General features: G+C 41.4%; 3 protein-coding genes across 3 annotated transcripts in view; 1 reads left to right on the forward strand and 2 right to left on the reverse strand.

Moving 5' to 3' along the window:
• LOC309481669 (exostosin-1) overlaps positions 1 to 18,181 on the reverse strand; it is a 429,414-nt gene that overhangs the window by 329,174 nt on the left and 82,059 nt on the right. The window lies entirely within an intron of this gene.
• Positions 1 to 18,181, reverse strand: part of kcnk3a (potassium channel, subfamily K, member 3a) — a 334,357-nt gene that overhangs the window by 126,240 nt on the left and 189,936 nt on the right. The window lies entirely within an intron of this gene.
• The window catches only part of enpp1 (ectonucleotide pyrophosphatase/phosphodiesterase 1), a 275,870-nt gene continuing 261,645 nt past the window's right edge, over positions 3,957 to 18,181 (forward strand). Inside the window, exon 1 of the mRNA XM_082146672.1 lies at positions 3,957 to 4,077. Coding sequence (XP_082002798.1) covers positions 3,972 to 4,077 — 106 coding nt within the window. The 5' untranslated portion in view covers positions 3,957 to 3,971. The remainder of the gene's footprint in view (positions 4,078 to 18,181) is intronic.

Raw genomic sequence — 18,181 nt, forward strand, 5'->3', positions numbered from 1 at the left:
GTCCACATTTCTGCTTAATTAAAGGGATAGTTCACTTTGAAATACAATTTTGGTATGTTTTAGCTTACCTCAAGGGCATCCAAGATGTAGGTGTCTTTTTTTCCGCAGTAGTTTCAATTTTGATATTTTTAGGTCAAACCGTTCTTGTCTGTCAGTGATAATGCAGGTCTATGGTCACCACCTCAAAGAGCAAGCACAGAGGCAAATTAAAACAATTCCCCATCGTCCAAATTAAACAATTCCCCATCGTAAGTACACATTGATGGCCTAAGACACGAAACGAGCGGTTTGTGTGAGAAAACGAACAGTATTTATATCGTTGTTATCTCTTGAACACAGCCGCGTCCAAATGATCTGAGGGCGCGGGCGGGTATAGATATATACACTAGATGTCGCCTTGGCTACTGCAGTTCATTGGAACGAAACCGTTCATTTTCTCACACAAACCGCTCGTTTCGTGTCTTAGGCCATCAATGTGTACTTACGATGGGGAATTGTTTAAGCTAAAACATACCAAAATTTTATTTCAAAGTGAACTATCCCTTTAAAGCACCAGTCACACAAAAAAAACTAAACAAAACACATTTGGCACACCACAGATCCATAAATAGAAAAAGTATTTAATGTATGTTCTCACTAATTAAAGCACCAGAAAATGTATTGTGGGGCACCTGACATATGGGGATACTTGTATATGTGATATTCTGACTCTTTTTGTGAACCGTGCCTGTATACATGATGAAGAGACAGAGGTGCCCTCGAGCACTCACACTGAAGAAGAGCAAAAGAACGTGGAGTGTTCTGAAGTGCTTCCTCTTTCTGCATTGTGTACGTGTGGTGATACTCTCTCAGTGATCCGCTCCGACAGCTCATTGAATAGAGCCAGTCAGCAGTGCGTTCGTCGAGAGGTCTGCACACTTTGACTCTGTACATCGACTTATCCAAGACTCAAGTGTTTATCAACCCGATACACACCGCGCCTTTTGCTGACCTGACTGGAACCCAGTTCTCAATACTACAGTTAAACTGAAGATGCACAGCAAAATAAGTGTTTAACAGCAACTTCATTTGCAGCCGTTACACTGTTAAACATGCCCATCGAATTAGATTTGACTTTACATTTGATTTTATTATTTTCAGCAAAAATGCAAAAAATGGGGGGTTCATTGTCCAACCTATGTTTATGGAAAATAAAATATATATTCAAATAAAATGTATACTATTTTTTGATAATAAACTAAATAAGCTAGAGTTAAGCTTAACATTGCATAATAATAATAATAATAATAAACAAGTATATGACGGTCATGTTCAGTTTTAGTTTCAGTTTCTTTTTAATGGAATGCATCAGAAATCGAATACTTCCCTACTATATAGTATGCGGGGGGAAAAAACAGTACGCCAACAGTGTAGTGTGTCCGAATACATATAGTATTCAAAAAACAGTAGGCAAAAAGTCCCCGGATGGCCTACTTCTTCTGGCGAAATTATGCATATGATGGGCACTTTACTATACCACGAGGCCACGGGAGAGGATTTATGAACGGCAGTGAAGTGACGCAACTGACGCTGGTAGGTCACATGACAGCATTGCAATTGTAGCATGTCCGGATTTCATTCATACAACCCATAATCAAACTATATAGAACATACTCTAAATGGTGGCAAAGTAAGTTCAAATTCAAATGGAGTACCTACTCAAGACTGTACATGATTTCAGACACATCGTTATTTTATTTTTATTATTTCCAGTGTTTCCTTTCCGTTGTCATGGTTGAGTTGCACCAGCCGTTTGTAAGTTCTTTAAAAAAAAATAGAACCTAAAGTCCACACTAGAGGCTTAGTAACTACTGGCTAGTTTGTAACTAACTCTGTTCTTTATTCGGTTTCACTATTTGCTCTTGAGGCACAACGTAGCAAGTAGGTCGTAAGCTCTCCGTAACGTAATGCGCAGTTGCATAGTATGACATTTACCCTCAATGATCCAATAGCAGCCTTCAAATATGTGAGCAGAAGTTGTGTAAATGCAGTGAATTTCAGTTTATCCTTCATTCTAACTTTTTTTTGCCTCAAGTAACTAATGTTAAAAATAAGTTTCCATTAAATACGATACTACTTAATCATGAATATCACAAGTGTTTATATGTAAACGACCTTCAGAAACTTTATTTGAAACTAAATTAATAAGGATCAATAAATTAATGCTGATAAAAAAATAAAATAAAAAAAACGGCAAAACTAAGCTAAGTTGTTACTTGCAACCGGCCCATGCAACCCGTTACTAAGCATGTTTTCATTTGTCGTCATGGTTACTCATTGTTTCATTGATTTCATACATCTGATTCTTGTTTAGTTCATTTGTTAGCTGTCTATATATTTCCCTCAGTTTGCTCAGTGTTGTCTGTGCTTTGCAAGCTGTTTCGTTTACTCTCGTTTTTGGATATCGCTCTTTCGTTTTATTTTATAAAATAAAAGCTTCATCTTCTTCTTCTTCAGCCTGAAATGTAACAATGATTCTGTAGCTCAACATTTATTTTAATGGCTTTGCAGTTCCCATGCAAAGCATTATAAAGCATGTAAAGACATTAATTTGTAACTATACACATGTTAATATAGGGCAAGCTTGAAATGCAACACTTATCAGGGCACCATCCTGTTTAGATGTGATATTGACAGAAAATGCATGCGTGTTTGAATGGGAGTGTGTGTGAGGCTCAGGATATCATCCAAGGGTTTGATTTACACAGATGCTTTTACAGTAGAGCTCTATTGAGTCCTGCATTAATCTACGCCACAGAGCTCTCCAATGATTGATTACAGTGAGTTTGAGCAGCGCGGCAAAGCTTGGCCGGTTCAACTGTAACCGAAACCTGGATTAATGGAGCGTTTTTCGGGGAGCATCTCCTATTAAACGTGCATATTTAAGTAAGGTGATGCATTATCTGTATCTGCACTCCATTGTCTGTTATCTATGAAATATCTCTGCTCAGCTATATTATTGCAGCATGTGGAACAGTTAGGCTGAAAAGTAGGGCTGTTTCTTCGTTTAAGTGGAATAGGCGCCGCTTGAGGCTCAAAGTCATAATAAAAAAGTGTCAGTCAAGAAATTGGCAGAAAACTGTTACAAAGAGACTATGAAAATATGTTACTGTAGTGAATGTGAAAGACATAATTCACCTTTGTTATTAAGTGTAGTTCTGTACACTGTTTTTCTGCATAACTGTTCCGGGATCGCGGTCCCTTTAAGATGTTGGGAAGGCGTGATGACGCGGGACGCTGATCAGCGCTATCCTTCAGTGGTTTTGTTTACCTTGAGAAATAAACGACACACGCATTCGTGTGCTCAAAGTGAGAAGTTGTCTCTTGCAAATTACTGCAATTTCCACACTGGTGACCCCGACATTAGTCTGCTGGACGTATCCAGAGACGCGACGCGATCATGACCGCGAACGCTGTCACCCTCAAACTCCCCGAATTCTGGGAATCGTCAGCATCTGCATGGTTCGCCCAGACTGAAGCGCAGTTCGCGCTGCGTGAGATCACCGCGGATACGACTAAATATTACTACATTGTGTCTGCTCTCGGAAATTCAACAGCATCCAGGGTGGTTAGCCTTCTTACAAATCCTCCCGAAAATGAGAAGTATAAAGCACTTAAAACCCACCTGTTGAAAACGTTTGAACTGTCGGACACTGAGAGAGCCAGCAGGCTTTTCTCACTTCAAGGACTGGGTGACAGCAAACCGTCCGAGCTCATGGACCGTATGCTGGATCTTTTGGGCGAACACAGACCTGACTTTCTTTTCATCCAGCTTTTCCTGCGTCAGCTGCCTTCCCAAGTGAGAGCTGCATTAGCCAACACCACAATCACTGACTGTCGTAAACTAGCTGAAGAGGCTGATACATTTTTCCTGGCGAGTCAGGGACATTGTGCGGCTGCGTTTTCCCCCGCGCATATCTCTTCAGTGACACATGACGACTCCACACTCATTGCTGCGACTACTTCTCGTCGGCAGCAGTTTTCTGGCACCCAACAGCTCTCCGGATTGTGTTTCTATCATGCAAAGTTTGGAACCAAGGCCAACAAATGCCGTCCACCATGCAGTTTCAGTGTTTCGGGAAATGCCAGGGCCGGCGCTCAGTAGTGGCCATGAGTGTCGGCCGAGTAGGCAGGCTGCTTTTCATCCGCGATAGCATCTCCGGTCGCCGTTTTCTGTCCGACACGGGAGCACAAAGGAGCGTTCTGCCTGCATCCCGTTTGGACATGGTGACCGACAGCCACGGCCCCCCTATGGAAGCTGCCAACGGTAGCCCCATCCGCACATATGGAACGAGGTATGTCGAACTGTGTTTCGGAGGACAGCAGTTCGGTTGGGACTTTGTTACTGCAAAGGTTGCTGTTCCCCTCCTCGGCGCAGATTTTTTGTGTGCACATGGACTGTTGGTAGATGTTAAGAACCGCCGTCTGATTGATGCTGTCACGTTTTGTTCTTATACGTGCACACTCAGCGAGGCTGACCCGTCCGACTGTCTAACATGCTCTCAGTTTCCGATGACTTCCAACGTCTACTGGCCAGTTTCCCAGCCCTCACTCAGCCCACTTTCTCTGCATCTACTGTGAAGCATGGTGTGGAGCACCATCTTGCCACTGCTGGTCCACCCGTTTACGCCCGCGCTCGGCGCCTCGACCCGACCAAGCTCGCCGTTGCAAAGGCTGAGTTTGCAAACATGGAACGCCTGGGCATAGTACGCCGATCCGACAGCCCATGGGCATCACCCCTCCACATTGTCCCCAAACCTGGCGGCGGTTGGCGCCCGTGTGGTGACTACCGGCGGCTTAATGAGGCAACGGCACCTGATCGATACCCAGTCCCGAACATACAGGATTTTTCAGCACACCTGGCTGGCAAGGTAATTTTTTCCAAGGTGGACCTCGTCCGGGGATATCATCAGGTGCCGGTACACCCACTGGACATTCCCAAAACAGCAGTGATCACGCCGTTTGGTCTGTTTGAGTTCCTGCGCATGCCGTTCGGCCTTAAAAACGCTGCCCAATCTTTCCAGCGCCTCATGGACTCTGTTTTGCGGGACCTGCCTTTCCTTTTTGTGTACTTGGATGACATCCTGGTGGCAAGCACGTCCAAGTCTCAGCACCTGGCGCACCTCCAAACCCTTTTTGAGCGGCTTAGCCACCATGGACTAATTGTCAACCCCGCCAAGTGCCAGTTTGCCCTCTCCACCATCGACTTCCTAGGACACAGAGTCACTAAGGACGGGGCAGTTCCTCTCCCATCAAAGGTGGAGGCAGTCATACAGTTCCCACGCCCACCCACTGTCAAATCCCTGCAGGAGTTCCTCTGCATGGTAAATTTTTATCACCGCTTCATCCCTCGAGCCGCTCAGCTCATGGGGCCTTTGCACGAGGCCCTGAAGGGTAAACCCAAACACGCTGTGGACTGGACTGAGAGCAGAGTCAAGGCTTTTGATGCCACTAAAACAGCACTAGCGAACGCCACCATGCTGGCGCATCCTTCTTCTACAGCCCCCATTGCCATCACCTCGGACGCCTCGGATTACGCTGTCGGCGCTGTTTACGAGCAGTGGGTAGGCGGGGCCTGGCAGCCGCTGGCTTTCTTTAGCCGTCAGCTGCGCCCTTGTGAGCGGAAATACAGCACTTTCGACCGGGAGCTGCTGGGTCTCTACCTCGCCATTAGACACTTTCGTTCCCTGCTAGAAGGCCGACACTTCACTGCTTTTGTGGACCACAAGCCGCTGACTTTTGCCATGGCCAAGGTGGCTGAGCCGTGGTCCGCCCGCCAGCAACGGCATCTGTCTTACATTTCCGAGTTCACCACGGACTTGCAGCACGTCGCCGGTAAGAGCAACCACGTGGCGGACTGCCTATCACGGGCCGTGGCAGGGGCAGTCCATCTTGGTTTAGATTACAACCGCATGGCAGCGACTCAGACCACAGACCCAGACGTGCAACATCTGAAAAACTCTACTACTGGGCTGCAGATTGAGGACGTGGTTTTTGCCGATGCCGGCACAACGCTCCTGTGTGACATCTCCACAGGTAGTCCTCGGCCAATCGTTCCCTCGGGGTGGAGACGACAAGTGTTTGATGCCATCCATGGTCTCTCCCACCCAGGTGCGAAAGCTTCACAGAGACTTGTTGCAGCTAAATTTGTTTGGCACGGCCTCAAGAAGGACGTTAGGGACTGGGCTAACACCTGTGTTGAGTGCCAACGGGCCAAAGTACACCACCACACTAAAGCCCCATTAGAATCATTCCCGGTTCCTGAGAGGCGTTTTGACCACGTAAACGTGGACCTGGTTGGTCCTCTGCCCTGCTCTCAAGGTTTCACATATTTGTTAACCATGGTTGACAGGACCACCCGTTGGCCTGAGGCTGTGCCACTGACATCCGTGACGTCTGTCGAGATGACACGGGCATTTATTGGCACCTGGATTGCCCGTTTTGGTACCCCTTCGGACATTTCCTCTGACCGAGGTGCGCAATTCACGTCTGAGCTTTGGGATGCTGTCGCACAGAGCCTCGGAGTGAAACTCCACCGCACGACTGCATATCACCCGCAGGCTAACGGACTCTGTGAACGTTTTCATAGGTCGATGAAGGCTTCCATGCGTGCCAGCCTCAAAGACAGCAACTGGGTCGACAAGCTCCCGTGGGTGATGCTGGGCATCAGGACTACACCAAAGGAGGACCTTCAGTCCTCATCCGCGGAACTTGTTTACGGACAGCCGCTGCGAGTGCCAGGGGATTTTGTCCCTAACACCACCGTTCCCTGGTCTGCTTCTCTCCAGCGGTCTACTCTACTGGATAATGCGAGGCTTTTTGCACCCATCCCCACTTCCCGTCACGGCCTCCCTCAGTCGCACATCCCCGCAGGACTTCAAACAGCCGACTATGTCTTCATTCGCCACGATGCCCACAGGGGATCACTACGCCCGCCCTACGAGGGCCCATTCCGGGTTCTGGAGACAGGGGACAAACACTTTGTGGTGGACAGGGGTGGCAAACCGGAGCGACTCTCCATCGACCGCCTTAAACCGGCTCATTTGGACGTGGCCAGGCCCATTGACCTGGCCCAGCCCCCACGGCGCGGACGGCCTCCTGCTCTGCCCCCACCCTGTGCTCCTATCCCACTCAAGCCTCCCACACTCCATGCCCCTCACCCGTGTAAGGACATTACACCGGCTGCATTGGGGTCTCCTCGACCTTCGGTACAGCGCAGTCGTTGTGGCCGGTTGATACGCCCACCTCCACGTTGACTGTTTGGTTTTTCTGTTATGGTGAATTCTGGGGGGACGTGTGTAGTGAATGTGAAAGACATACTTCACCTTTGTTATTAAGTGTAGTTCTGTACACTGTTTTTCTGCATAACTGTTCAGGGATCGCGGTCCCTTTAAGATGTTGGGAAGGCGTGATGACGCGGGACGCTGATCAGCGCTATCCTTCAGTGGTTTTGTTTACCTTGAGAAATAAACGACACACGCATTCGTGTGCTCAAAGTGAGAAGTTGTCTCTTGCAAATTACTGCAATTTCCACATTACAATGATAATTGTTGACTTTGCTTCCAAGATGTTTAGACGAACAAAAAAGCAGCTTTTTGCTGAAAGCTAGGTATTGTTTACATGTGTGTATTGTACACCACTTGGACAACTGTGATGAAAAATGAGTCAGCTTAGCATTTACAGATACACAGAAATGTTATGTAATGTAATATTGTTTGTGAGTCATTGTTTGTCTTATGGAAACTAGCAAACCCAAAGAACAAACATCACCTCAATGTACCGTGGGATCTCTTCCTTAATGAAACCATTTACATAACGATGCACAAACATTTAACACACATGTGGAGTTAATGAATATTTTCACAGCACGGCCTCGCTGAATATCCTGATGATACTAATTTGTGAGGAAACAATAGCACTGTACATAACACATGTTGCAAAGCCTGTAATTTGGAGTTGAGTTGAGAATCACATGCAATTAAAGCTGTTGTGTATATATTTTTTCTTCAATGATCTTCTCTTATTTAAGCCATCCATATGCACATTTAAAAAAAAAAAATGTCATTAAAAATGTGCCTGTGTTGCTAGTAGCACGTTTCACAGCACTTTCAAAGTGAAATGTCCAGTGACTGGCTCTAATTTGCATTGAATTTTCTCCAAAACAGTTGAATGTGACTGTGGCAACATTTTATTATGTTGGTTGATGATGCAATGCAATATTCCTGTGAGTGAAATGAAAAGGTTAATGCTCTTGCATTTGAGAATTACGTACCAACTACACTAAGTGTTATAAATCAAACTTGAGGTAAAAACACATTTGCTGAACCAACCATGCTGTTTAGCTTGTTTCTTTTAGCTCTTTTGTGGAGTGTCGTGATTTGGACAATGATGTATCAGGTGAGCTACTGAGCAAATTTACTAGGTCAGAAAAGCTATACATAATAGAGCTGGTTATGTGGTGCAAACATCAAATTATATTAGTTTACATATCATGCACTATAAAAGCGTATTGTGGTCAAAACATAGCATTGTGAGAGGAACTGTGAGAAAATAAGTCGTTATTTATTAATAAGATGCACCTTTAATTAATCAAAATTAAATAAAAATTGTTGGTGATTTACTGCCTTTTGTGTTCATTTCGGCTGAAAACTGCAGTGAAATGTATGTAGGCCTATAGGTATGTACGTTTTTTGCAGTTGTGCAGAAATGTAGGCAGAGTCACGTTTTTCCAGTGAGTTGGTTTTTGAATGACACTAACAAATACTACACAAACCCAGGCCAGCACATACACAAGCCTACCCTCTTTCCTTGTAGATCAGAAGGCCCAGCGCACTAATGGAAGGTAACTGTCTGCATATCTCTGCAATGTCCTGACAAACAGTGACAACATCTCAATAAAACACATTTCAAAGCCTCAACTGCTTCAGTTTGTTTGTAACGGCAGTTCCAGAAGCAGCTTGCAGTGGCTAACACAACAGATTGCCATGACCTGTAAACTGGAAATTTACTAAGATCCACGTTACGCTATATAGCTCCAACTTTTTAAAAACAAGCAATTCTCGCCACTTTATGTTGTGCATAAGAACACCCATTAGACACGGTAAAATACTATAACACCCATTCTCTCAGGTTCATTGCTAATAAGCGAAAATCCTGCTGAGACAATACTCTCTTCTCATTACCTCGCTGTGAAAAGGAACATGCGACACACTGGATTCCATCTCCTGGCCTATTTTTAGCATATGAGATCATCATAATCTAATGTGAACCCTATGGTTTTCCTTTGGGTCCACTTATAGTCATGATGGGCAAAACATCCTGCACATGATTTACTAAACAGTGTACTAATTAATAGGCTTCTGGGAGAAAGCCATAAAATCAAACCAGAAGGAAAATTACTGAAATTTGGCTGAAAGTATGCATGAGTCGAAATGAGTCAAAGTATAACATTTATTATCAGAAATGAAAACTAAATATGTATTGTCATTCCCCCCCCCATTAATTGCACTGAAAAAAAGAAGAAAAAAAAAGATTGGTGTCCTGATTTCCAGAACAAGTATCTAAACATTCTTAAATCAAGATACATTTATTTGAGATATCAAGTCTTGTTTTCTGAAAAAAAAGTGTAAAAAATAAATAAATTATATAGCCTATTGAAAAAAATCTTCCAATGTTTTTTTTGTTGTTTTTTTTCAAGGAAAGATTATCTTAATTTCAAAGGAAAACAAGTTTATTTTTCACACACCTTTGCCAGACTTTCTTTTTCATTTTACTTCTTTTTTTTCTCATGTATTTTTACTTTTTTTTTTTTATGTATCTTGATTTAATAATGTTTCGATATTTGCACTGGAAAACAAGACAAGGAAGAAAATCAGTTTTTTCTTTCTTCCATTTTTCAAAGCCAAACAGGGACTCAATTGAAACCCAACATTTCCCTTGTGACAGCTTATCCTATATAGTGTGACAACATACAACTCCTGTTGGGGGCATATTGGGGGCAAAAAAAATGTGTGTGTTAAGTGTATCCCCCCCAAAAAAATTTTGGGGGGGATTTTGAACCAACTAAAACTTGTTTCTGAAGACAGCAGGACAATAATCTATAGAGACATTATGTGTGACATTGACCCTCTGTGTTCTAGGTCTTTATTTATTTCAGTCATGAGCACAGATCTGTGGACGGCTCATGTTCTGACTCGGGTATGGAAAAGGTTCTCTTCGGTCAGAAGAAATTTCAAAATGAGTTTCCAGGGTACAGTTCAATCGATGCGATCATTTGAGAAGGTTAGACTTACAATCTCCTGACATGTCTAGAAGAAGAGGAAAAGGAGAATGTGAATGTCTTTACTGTCACTTTTAATCAATTTAATGCATTCTTGCTGAATAAAAGTATTAATTTCTTTCAAACGAAATAGACAGTGGTGCATTCTAAAAGTACATTACAGAAGAAAATAATTAATTTTAATGATTAATTATTTGACTGGTTTTAAGGTTGATTGTATGTGAGTGCTTGACATTATATTGAACAATTTTTGTTGTTGTCGTGAGGAATTTGTTCATTTTAGCATTTTAAAGTTTATACTTAAGTAAAATGATGGAAACAAATAAAATACAGCATCAGAAATCACACAGAAGAGAACAGAATCTGTTGCCATTCATGTCCAGATTTAAGACTGTGTGCTCATTTACACTTTACCATACTTTTTAAAGATTATTTATTACAGCAATTATATATTTTTAAAGTATATACTTTTATAATAAAAATATACTTAAGTGCAAACTGAAATGTAACGTTTTCAGACACTTAATTTTGTTTTAATTGCAAATAAATGAAAATGTGTTGTAGTTGAAAGAGTTTTGACACACTTGAGTAGTATACTTTACATGTAATTTCATTATTACTCATAATTCATAATTATTGTCATTGTGTACAGTTAGAACCTACTGCCAAATGCCCTGAAAAGCATATGGTAAACTAAAGCATAATATAATGTCATTTTTATTGATAAGTATTTATAACATATTGCAATTACACATTTGAAACGACGACGTTGCAATGTAATACATTTAAAATGTATACATTTAAATGTAACACATGCTACAGTTAAAATTATAGGCAGTATGTGCTTTAGTGTGTTAGTCAACACATCAAAACAAGTTATTTTATTTTAAAGTACAACAAAGGATTATTACAACTTGATTGTGTAAAGCAAAACTGTTCATTTTACATATTACGAAGCACACTTTTAAATAAATAAAAAATACTTAAGTGTCTTAATAGACTTTCATGAAAGTGGGTTACACTTTATTTTAAAGTGTCAATGTTAAAGTGTAACTACACATTTAAGTACTACTGAGTAATAATAATTAACTACATGTACTTACTATAGGGTAAGGAATAGGAATAGGGGTTGGCTAGGGGTTAGTTGCATGTAATTATGCACAATTTATAGTAATTACTATAGTAACTTGTAACATGTGTAACAAAATAAAGTGCAAAATACACTGCAAAATAAAGTGTACCTGAAAGTGTACTATTTTTAAGTACACTTAAGTGGCCTTTTATTACATTAATAATTATTTTATCTGTGCCAGCCGATCAGCTGCCATTGAGACGAATGGGAAAGCTGCCGGATAGTGGTGGCAACCACTTCATCCTTGGTGGCAACACTCAGAACAGTCCTCATAAGCCTCTCACAGTGCGCTCACCTCTCCTCTATATGCAGTCGCTGAAGGCAAACTACCGTGCTCGAGGTGTATAATTGTCTGAGGCTCCATCGGGGGGCGGCCATTAGTCGGGAATAGAACCACAGGTGGAATACCAACAACCGTTGTGATGACAACCTCACGAAAGGACGGATCACCACGGTAACCGAAGAAAATATGTGGAGCGTCTGAGATGAGATGAGATAATGGAGGCAATATTGAAATGTGGTGTGAAGCCTGATTGTTTACATTAGGCACGGAGAGGAAAACAAAAACAATTTATGCAATAAGTAGTTGTAAATGAATAAGGCAGTGCATAGTTTCAGCACAGCGCAGTGTGAAACAGGTGGCAACTGTGGGGAGCGCTAATATGAACGTTTAAATGTACTTATTAGGGATACATCTTAACTGCTGTAACATCCCCACCTGTGGTCCCCCTCCTAACAGCCAGAGGGCGCTCTCTCCTGTATACTGAACTCTATCCTCTGTTCCTGTCACATGGGCTGTGTCTCAAAGCTTAGGCAGTGACTTGTTGCTTCACTGCCCTATCAGGCAATGAGTCTGCAGGCAGCGTTTGCCTAGGAAGCTAATTTCGGACAGACTTCTGAGGCAGCGCAACGGCTTAGTGATCTACATCAAAATATCACAAGCTTTTGGTGAGAACTAAACAAATATGTAATTACTACATTTAAAATTCTCGCTAGAAATGATATTAAAAGTGGAAAACGTTGGTCAATAACGTACATTTTCACAAAACTGACCACCAACCGCAACCATCAGATGCCAACTTTATTTATTTTAGCTTAACTGTGACAGAATGGAAAGCACGGGATTGTAGGATATCATAGGCAGCGAAGGATCCATCTATGCTTCCTTCAAACATCGATCAGAAGGTATCTCAGGAGACAGGAAGTGAAGCTAAAATTGGATTCGGACGTGCCTTGATGCCTTCCTACATTGGAATGCATTCTCCTAAAGTCATGCCATGGTTTCTCCAATCTGGAGCCTGTTTCCCTTTGTTCATTGTGACATATTGTATGCCTGGTCTGCAATTCTGAGCATTTTCACATTGTTGTGTCTTTCCTTGATTTTGGATTAACAGAAACAATATATTGTCGAGTTTTGTTAAATTATTGCACTAAATACTGTAGTGATATACAAATATTGTATATCACACACAAAAAAACAAAAAAACAATAAGAAGACGTAAAATGTACCTTCTGTAGTGAATTTATTTAAATTAATCTGTTTTATCTACAGATTCATTTAAATTAATCATACGGTTCACTAAAATAAATCAAACTTTCCAATTCTTCACATGATAGAGAACTGAGCCTTGCTCAGTTTTAAACCTGAATGTGCAATATAAAATACATTTATTTTGTCACGTTACACATGCTAAGGCAGGTCAACACCCGTTTGATCAGGTTGGATGATCATCTAGACTAGCTCAAGCCAAATAAGACCAGCAAGCCACCTGTTCTTTTTTTTTTTTTCAGCAGAGCATAATATAATATAATTTCATATCCTCAAAAATAGCATGCTTTTATCTTAACCTGTCAGCTTAAAGTTCTTAAGGCATATTTTCCTGTCACACACAGGTCTCGCTGTGCCATGTAGGGGAGAGTGGGGTGATTTGTGCCAGGGGGGGAAGTAGTTCCACCCTTGTTTCTGGAAAACCATAGAAGAAATTGGTCATGTGACCACATAATTTTGAAAAGCAATCACTTTTACTCGTCCTCCAAAGAAGAGAGACACATGGCATGAGAGTTAAGCATATTTTAATGCAAAAAGACAAGTTTGAAAACATTTCACACATGTTTTAGTGCTTTAGTAGGCTACACAATGAGTCTATACAGTTAGCAATGATGTTAGCTCTTAACTGCTGGATCATGCTAATTATTCAAACTTGTGGGTCTGGGGTGATTTGTGCCAAAGGGCATGGGGTAAGTTGTGCCAGATCCAGACCACCTAGACCTACATACTCACAGGGGATAATCTTGAGAAGTGAGGAGATGGGCATGCCTCATCAGTGTTTGACTTAGGCCTGCCTGCTATTTGTTTAATTTAGCTGACACTGATTTCAGTTTTGAGTTTGCACTATGTTATTAAAGGGACGTTTTGTTCAGTTTTTAAGTGGCCTATGTCACAATAGGATGTTTAGAAATTAGCCTAGTCACTTTATTCTTATATGTTACCTAATTGACAGACAGCGCTATGTCAACAGGCATCTATTGCCAAAGCCTTTTTGCCTGAAATGAGTCACAAATATCATATATTGTGTTGCTATGGTGCTCTAAATGGTTGCTAGGGCATAGCTTGATAGCTTCACAATGATCCTGAGAGACTGATTGGTCGTCTGAGTAAAATGAGCCCGCCCCCTTGTCTCTATGACACTGTGATCCAGAGTTATGTTCAATACAAAATCCCTATGCAATTGACCATATAGGAAAAACGCTTGCTATGGTATTCCAGGGTGACAATATCTAAAAAAACCTTAAATGAGTAATTTTGTATTGAATTTATCTTGCTTTCATATAGCATTACGGTTCATAACAGTAAAATGTTCTGTTTTACTTCAGAAATCACTGGCACAATTTACCCCCAATGTATTCCCCCAAAGGCACAACTTCCCCCGCACCAGGGGCAAGTTGTGCCATGAGACCACTTTTTTTCCAAGAGCTAGATTTCTGAAACCATTTATTTCAGATCCAAAGTTATTGTTCTCAGGGATACACCACATCCTGAAACATATGTACATCCTTAAGTTGAAGGCATTACTGCCATGGCCTCACTTTAAAGTCACTTTGAGTAAAAACTGGCACAACTCACCCCACTCTCCCCTACTGAGCGAAAATTAGATAGACCCACCTGTGTAAAGTGTTCTGTATTTTTCAGAAGGGACAGTCAAACCGAGCAATACAAACCATGAAATACGGTGGTATACTAAAAGCAAAGGAACGAGAACAAGACAAAAACACTGGACAAGTAAAAGTTAATAATGAAAAACAATAAAACTGATTCTTTCCAAAATTACATTAAATAACTGCTCTGTGAAAAAGTAATTGTTTCAACTTAAAAAAAATAAGTGTCCATGCTGCCTTAAAATTTTAAGTTTAATCAACTTGAAATGTGAAGTTGTACTAAGTGACAACTTAGATATTTGAGTTGACTAAACTTGACAACATTTTAAGGCAGCATGAACACTTCCTTTTTTAAGTTGAAACTAAAAGCATCACTTTCAGACAATTAACAGTTTTCTGGGTGGCCTGTGAGCAGCTGGACTCATTGAAGTGTGAAAACATATGTAAAATTATGACAACATTGTCAATGGTATATGAAATATTAAATTAGCATGCAAGTATTATGAAGAAATAAAGATTTAATAACGATAAATTGAGGCTTGTTTAAAGGGGTCATATAATGGTACATGCACTTTTACAAGTTGATTGCACTGAAATGTATGTTGGCAGTGCCTGTACACAACCATCCTATCATGATTAAAATCCATCCAGTGGTTTTGTTTTAATCTCCTTATATGTTTGACCATCTATGAAATCAAGCCGTTCGATATTGTGACGTCATAAGATCGTACGCCCCTCCCGCGATTGTGATTGACAGCCGTGCTTCAACACAAGACCCGCCCTGAGCAAGCTGTGACAGCCGTCGTCATAGTAGTCCGCCATTGTTGATATGCTGGAGTAGAATGGCGTCTACACGATTGTGGTGTTCTGTTCTTAGATGTAATAAGGAACACAGCAGTCATTTGGATGTTCCTAAATCTGAGCCGTTATAGATGCAGTGGCTGAGTTTTGTTTTTGAAGCGATATGCCCAAAGGATTGACGCGGGGATTCCCTCACGGGGATTCCCCACGATCGTCCATGCTTTCATGTTTACGCGAATCATTTCACACCAGACAGCTTTACAAACGAGAAAAAACGGATCGGTACCAACGTGTTACTGCTGAACCTCCAGAAGATGTGAGTGTAATGTTTTATTAACCTTTATATTAGTATTTATATTAATCTTTGCGAAATTTGCAAACCTTGCTGCAGGCTTCACGATGAATGCATCTAAGGTTTACACTCAGGGTACATTACAGCATGTTTTCTATGTACGACGTTCTCAATATAATTCATAATCCCACGTTTATAATGAACAACGCGTGGTTATTGTGTTACAAACGGTGTACGCACAGAACAGAGGGGCGGGGTGAGCAAAGCTCATTATCATTTAAAGACACATGCACTGAAACGGCGTGCTGAAAACAGAGCTGTTTTTGACCAGGTAAAATTAGTGTTTTCTTACAATACTAATGAGAATTTTTAATTAAAGTATATTACAAACTTTTAATTTAGACCCTAAAGAATCATATTAGCTTGTACAAAAATGGCATTATATGACCCCTTTAAGAATGTGATCTGAGGGTGACTCAGACTCCATGCCGGATACCAGGTGAGAACCTTGTTGAAGATCACAGCTTTATGAATTATTCTTCCACCTGTTCTTGGTTAGCTTTAGAATGCTTTAGTCAATGGCCTCAAGCCTTTATCCCTATATATGTGTAGAGTATTCAGCCTGTGGCCTAATGCCCGCAGGGTAAAACGTGCCCTCAACAGGTAATGAGATGTAGTGGTTAAAGATAAGGCCGGCTAACTGAAGTTTTGCTGATTTAATGCCTGAAGGGGTGGACAGAATGACCAAAATCATAACTAATTTCAAGTCACAGTAAAATTCATATATAAATAAAAAATTCATGATATAGTTATTTTTAACATTGAAGACTTGTACTTGATCCAGACAACAAATGATTTATACATTTTGCATCAGTATAATATATATATATATATATATATATATATATATATATATATATATATATATATATATATATATATATTAGGGCTGGGAATCGATTAAACAAAATTAACTAATTAATTGCACAATTTGCTGTAATTAATTGCAATTAATTGCATTTCCCCCAAGCTTGTAATCATCAATATTTAAACTTAGAATCACCTAATTAAATTAAACAACACAGGAAAAAAAAAAGGAACAGAAAATAGCCCTATATTAAAATAATATTAAACATCAATATATCAATATATTATTATTTTTCAATAATCAATCAACATAATTAATTTAACAGATTTTTCTTTTTTGACTAATTATCAAAATAAATTTAGTCCTACAAAGCTATTATTACCAGAACATGTGATCAGAGCAGGTCATTTTACCATTGTTGCCCAGCATGACTATACCAGCTCAGTAGGGCTATTGCAAACAGAAATCTACTACAGAGAAATTTCACGTTATTTGAGCGGACTTTGCTTTTCCAGTGCGTGATCGGTACATGATTGGAGCGTTTGGGCCGTGAACGACAGAGCAGAACACGCAGCGCAAACATGGAGCGGAACATTGAGCAGAGAGCGCAGCGCGCCGACACACACACACACACACACAGAACGGAGAGCGCAGCTCACACACGAAGCGGAAAAAACCCGCTCGTGAAACCTGATCGCAGAACACGGATGGGCGGCATATATTCGGCTTATATTTTCAGCCTTTTTTCTCTTTCGGTCAAAAACCGAAAATGCCATTCGATGGCCGAAAATTTGGTGCATCCAGCTTCAAACCAACTGGTATGGTATTTGAATTCAGCTTTGCTAATTGTACACACTGCATCTTTGTTTTGTCAAACGCGACATCAGGCAACTTTTTAAATGCAAACATTCCTCCTAAAACTCCATCCTTGTACTTCTCCATCATGACAGGGTGACTTGATTCGGCACACTCACAATAGCAGCCGCAACAGAAAGTCATTAAAACGAGGCACAAAAAAAAGTGCTGCGTTAATTGCGTTTTTTTTTTTTTTTTACGCGTTAAACATCTCAAATTAATCGCAAAGATTAACGCGTTAATTCCCCCAGCCAAGGAGGAGGTGGCGGGCGAGTTGCAACATGCAAGGGGAGCGTAGCTCGACGGTCGCAATGTTGTCCGAACAGTACCAGCTCGCTGAGCAGCGGCGTCTCGAAGCGAGGGACAGTAAACAACTCGAGGCAATGAATGCCAATGCAGTCAGAGGGCACCAAGAGCTCTGTTACTGCATGCCCTTTAAACATGGCCCCTCAGCCAACATTTGGAGGACACTTGTTCCAGGAGCCACTAGCCCGGGGAAAAAAAGGTCTGCTTATGGGCTGAGGGTTTGGCGACAGGCCAGGGTGTTTGTTTTCTTACACAGAGCGTGTCGCTCTGCCACGGCCACCTCGGGACTCGGTCGTCAAGCCAGTGCTGAAGCGGTCTCCATATGGAGGAAGCCGTGCGGCTGCATCTGCCATATGCCCCAGGAGCCTCTGAAAGTTTCAGTGGGACCCTTTCTCACTTTTAAATAGCACTGAGCTGGCACACCTCACTTGACAGATGCGCTAGACCGAGACC

The sequence above is a fragment of the Leuciscus leuciscus genome (assembly GCF_965113295.1).
Source record: "Leuciscus leuciscus genome assembly, chromosome: 19".
Lineage (NCBI taxonomy): Eukaryota > Metazoa > Chordata > Actinopteri > Cypriniformes > Leuciscidae > Leuciscus > Leuciscus leuciscus.